This window comes from Poecilia latipinna, unplaced genomic scaffold (genome assembly GCF_001443285.1).
Source record: "Poecilia latipinna isolate Pla-1442-1.1 unplaced genomic scaffold, P_latipinna-1.0 Scaffold3473, whole genome shotgun sequence".
NCBI lineage: Eukaryota > Metazoa > Chordata > Actinopteri > Cyprinodontiformes > Poeciliidae > Poecilia > Poecilia latipinna.
In genome coordinates, this window is record NW_015116089.1 from 5,106 (window position 1) to 10,538 (window position 5,433).

Consider the following 5,433-nt stretch of genomic DNA (forward strand, 5'->3'; position numbering starts at 1 on the left):
CACTTAAACCCCTTTATATAAATTACTGCCACTCTCAATTTAATATTTGTTTGCTCAATATCTGAATTGTTTGATCTATTTAAATATGGCTGTACAGCATTTAGTGTATTTTATTCTTAAATTTCTATTCTTTATTTTTGTTGTTTGCCTTTTCTTTTTCATCACTATAAAAAAAAACACTCCGATTTGAAGTTGTGTTCCAATCTCTCTTTTTTAGTGTTGCTGATAGTGTTTGCTATCAGTAACACTCATCAGTGGTTGGTTCGGTGGTTAGTTCTCACCAACCAACTATGTCCGTGTCTGAATATTGAAAAATACTTGTTTGACTGCAGCTGAAGTTAAGTGGGATTGGTTACCTTCACACTATTGCAGACTCTAGTCTTCACCACAGATCACATTAACAAGGTTTCAAACCAACCCATCCTGCCGACTGACTACGACCACTACAGGATTAATGCTGATTTTTTTGCAACCATAAACCTGGGGTAAAATAAGGTAAAACAACGTGTCTGTGAGCCTCAGATTATCATGTCTTTGGATAGTGTGGGTTTTCCACAAAAACCTTGTTGTGGAAAACCCACAACAAGGTTGTGGGTTTTTTGGCTTTGGATATATTATTTGTTAATATTTGAGTTAAAAGGAGGCAAACCCTGTGTATGTATGGTGACAATTCAAACAATCCTTCTTTCCTTGACATCATGGAGAAATCACTAGAAAATTAGTCATATCAGAAAGATTTTCAGTTTCCAGATGCCTGGAGGAGACACGTTCATCTGTTCAAGCAAGAATAAAGACTATGGGAATGGTCAAATCATCGTCCTCATAAGGAAGGAGATGGGTTCAGTGCTCCAAAGATAAACGAGTAACAAACAGCCACTTATTAAGGAAAAAGCCACTATTCCAAAGACATCCTAAAAAGCCAGATTGCATTTTGCAAATGCACTCTGGGTCAAAGACCAACATTTCTTGAAAGGTGTGGTCTCATTAGAAGAGTTCAGCCCTAATAAACATTATTAGACTGAGAAAGTCTGCAAGCCTGAGAACATTATCTCATTTGTGAAGTGCTGGGTTAGTTGGCATCATGTTATGTGGGTGTTTTACTGCAGGAGGGAGTGGTGCACTTTGTAGCATGAATGAAGGAAAGAACATTGTTTAAAAACATTGCAGCAAAACCTGAAAACATCAGAAGGGAGCTGAAGATTGGGACATTGTCCAATGGGGTCTTCCAAGTGGACAATGTCCCAAGGCATGTTGCCAAATAAATTGCAAGGTCCCCAACGTCAATGCTTTAATGAGGTCATCATGAAAGATTTGATGGTAAAATCCTATGGAAAATGCATAGGTACAGCAAGGTTTGAGTAAGCAGGGCAGTCTCCAAACCTGGCGCAGTTTGGAGTGTTGCCAAATCCTCCTTCTGTTTGGAGGAATAAGCAACACTTTGGAAAGGAAACATTTGACCCAAATCATAAATTTTTAAGACGCTATTTTCCTAAATTCTAAGGAAATTTCTATGAACTTCTGAGTCCATAGAAAGGTAAAAATCCACTAATTGTTATGAGAACAGAAATAATTTTGGTAATCCTAACTGTCCTTCGTCTGTAAGGGCTTTATCTGCTTTAATGTTAGATAGTGAGACCAAAAAGTGTTTGTGTCTGTCTACATGATGTATAGAAATATCTTGAATTTAAAATATGCCGATGTTTTTTATCGTTCCATTCACAGGTAAACACAAAAAAGATTATGCTTTTAAACAGTGGCAGTACTAAAAAAAAAGGCAAAACAAAAACCAAACAGCAAATGAATATTATGTTGTCATGAATGACCCTGCATGCGCATCTTTAGAGCTGTTAGGACACAAGGCTGCACAGTAAAGCCATGTTTTGCTGGTGGAATCATCCAAGACATCTTAAGTAGACTTTGTCCTTTAAATAATCTTTCCAGTGTGTCTTCATGGAAATGATTCACAGTCTCTCTCTCTCTCTCTCTGTCTCTCTCACACACACGCGCATACACCCACACACACACATACACGCACGCAAACACGCACGCACAAAGTCACACACACACACACACACACACACACACACACACACACACACACACACAGACATAAATACAAACAATGAAGGGGGTTATTAATACACACACATTCATAATGGCATATGCCCCTGTAGTTGCTATTGCAAAACCCTAAGGAACTTTAAATCAACATAAGTTGAACACAATCAAAAGAATGCACAAAAAGGCACATTTTTACCCCAGTGTTGCTGTACTGTAAGACTCAAGTGTCAGCGAGCATCTGTAGTATGGCTGCCGGAGCTCAGTCTTCACACATTCAGAAGCACAACAGTTAATTCTCAGATCCAGCCCATTGATGCTCATCAGTGGAAGGCCTCGCTAGGCCAAGAGTCACCATCGTCCCCTGCTATTATCGATGGCCCTCAAGAGGCAGCAGATCCCGTAAACAAGCTGGTCCATTGAAATACAGAAGTGTTGAGCCAAAACCCAAATGTAATCCAATATTTTCTGTTTTAACCCACCCACCACCTAAACCTTGCAGCAAGGACAGTAGGGTTGGATCCATTAGTGGAGGGCCGATGACGCTAGTCATCTCCTCCACTGTACAGGTCGGCCAGCTTGCGGAAACGTGGCCCCCAGTCGCCAAGGTAATCGTAATCCTGGTCTCCACAGCTTGACGAAGAGTGCAGGGAGCTGAGGGAGCCGGCAGTGGAACTGCTCCCCTCATAGTCAAACACCAGCAAAGAGTCGTAAGGGGGAGCTGTGGGGTCATGGTCTGCAGCCTTCAGGCCCTGAAAAGAAAGAATCCACAAAGAAGTAAGGAAAAAGTGCATCAAAGGTACTCAGTGTGCTGCTGTGGAAATGGCTTTAGAGTAAGCTACCCCCTTTGGCAGGCAGAAGGAGACAGAAAGAGACTTGGCAAAGCAATAGAAAATACGGTAAGTGGTTTTCATAACAGCCTGATTCACATTCTTACACTAGTTATACATCCTTCACCCCCCAATATTGTGACCAAATAGTATTATTAAAAATTTGAAATATTTAATTTAATTCTAACAGTCGCTTGCCAAAGAGAGGAATGACTCGACAATGAGGTTTTGTCTTTAATTCACGAAGCTATTAAATTCACCAGCCTGACACCTTGCTCGTTGTGTTGCTGCAGAAACACGTTGGTTGTGTAATGGTACTAGAACCCTGTAACCATAATACTGTTACAGCCCGTACAGTTCAAAACTTACATGAAAATCTCACTGCATCCTAAGCATATAGTAATTATACAGCAACACAAGCCTGGCAGGTAGTGAGCTTTAAGGCCTCACTGGATTCAAATGGAGACAACCCATTATACCCATTGCCCAGAGTATAAAACCTTCACACACAAGGTGTGATGCAAAATGATCATGTGTGTTCAAAATGGCCTCTTGTCACAGGATAATCCTTTGAATATTAACCTCAGCTGTACATCTGACAGCTAAACTACTTGTATGAACAATTATCAAACTGTCAACTTTTATTAGATAAACCTAAACTCCATTGGGTCGGCATGAGATTTTCTATGTGCTGTTGAGCAAGCAACCATAATATTAGTGCACACAGCAAAGAATTAAAGTATTCCAATAGTTATACAATCATTTTGCTGTCAAGACTATTATAGATCCAGTGTTCATGCTTTCATACCAAAGCAGAGCAATGGAATATCAATCTGAAAGCATAACACCCCTTTTGACAACCCTTGTAGACTGACTGACACCCCCTGAAAGACACACTTTAGCAAACAACTTGGATTATAACACCCACCCCACCTACAACCCAGTACTTCAGCCACCACATATTGGCACATCAGTCCTACAGAAAAACATTCAAGCAAGAAAGGCTTTGGATTTGGAGGGCTGTATGTTGAAGTGTTGAGATAGACAGTAGGAGGAGCTGAGGGGGAAGAAGGGATTATGGAGGAGGACAGAAAAGAGAAAGATTTGGGTCAGGCTGGACAGATGCTGTCTCTGTGAGTAGATTCAGCCGATTACCCTGTTTGGCCTGAAGTTAAGCCACCAGCACACATACATAGTTGCTTCAGGGACAGCATCTTGTCTTTCAGTTTGTATGAGGACATGAAAAATTAGCTGGACCTTACCAGGTCTTCCAACATCAGACGAGCCCCTTGCTGCCCCCAAACTAGCCTAAATCATCAACATTCTTTCTCTGTGCTTGACTGTAGTTATGGGGAGTTGGCACTGAAAGCTATGCATTATGGCCAGACACCTGTCTGTGATTTCAGATGCTAGGGCAGATGAAACTTTAAATGTGATACCGAGTTCACACAGTAAGATTTTTATGTCGACTTTTGTCCCGGTTTTCCCTTTACAACAATCTTAAGGAACCCCTATTATCAGGGCATTCCTGTTGTGTGCAGTGTGTTAAGAGTGACCTGGTTCACTCAGAAGGAAGTTGGGAATGCTCCAATCCAAAATCAGGGATATTCACCATGTTTTATTGTCTTGGTCCGATATTGCAACATGTGAGAGGACAAATGAGAATGTAGCCTGTTAATGTGACATGAAGCTAGGGGTGGGCGATATTGCTGAAAAACATATCACAACTTAAGGCTTTCATATCAGTCAATATTGATAATTACGGGTTCATTTGTTTTTCGTTTTAAATATCTGAAATATTAAATAAAAACCCTTCTATTTTATCCACAGTTTCCTCTCCAGTTGATCTCATTTTCACTTTTCTCTCCACTCTGCTATTTTTTATTTATTATGAGGCACCATAATGAAACCTCAAACTGCTCCTGCACAAGTTACTCAACAGGTTGTTGCTAAGTACTTAGCTACCTGTGAGAGTTTTAGGAGCTAAAGCTTTTCCTCTGCATCTACATCTCCCAGAATGCTGTGTGATTCTGGATTGGAGTTCAATATACGAACAACGACCATGTTTCTATTGTAATACATAAAGACAAAGGTCTCGGGAAATTTCTAAATGTTGGCAAGTGAAACTGGTTTCAGTGTGGCCTCTTTGGTTTTGAAAATTGGTTTATAATTATTATATTATTATTATTTTTAAAAAGTTTCTGTTTGGCCCTAGTGGTGCCAAACAGAGTAGTTAGTAGTTTGAGAGTCTTGAACCTGTGACGTGGTGTGCTCTACCCCTGTGTCACCACAGCACCCCAACATTGCTTATTTTACAGCTCTCAAGTTATGCTTTCATCCAACTGTTGTGAATTTTGAGCAAATTTTTGGTAACACTTTATTTGAAGGGGTGTGCATAAGACTGATATGACACTGTCATAAATATGACATAACACCTGTCATGGACATAACAAAGTCTTTATGAGTGTTTATGACAGTTGTCATGAAGTGTCATTCGGTAAATAATGACACTTTCAATGTCATTATTTCAATGCAAAGTTGCTCT

At 40.1% G+C, this 5,433-nt stretch overlaps 1 protein-coding gene across 1 annotated transcript in view; it reads right to left on the reverse strand.

Moving 5' to 3' along the window:
• Positions 1-2,116: 2,116 nt before the first annotated feature.
• LOC106941042 (cadherin-2-like) overlaps positions 2,117-5,433 on the reverse strand; it is a 32,798-nt gene continuing 29,481 nt past the window's right edge. The window contains exon 7 of the mRNA XM_015023966.1: positions 2,117-2,810. Coding sequence (XP_014879452.1) covers positions 2,604-2,810 — 207 coding nt within the window. The 3' untranslated portion in view covers positions 2,117-2,603. The remainder of the gene's footprint in view (positions 2,811-5,433) is intronic.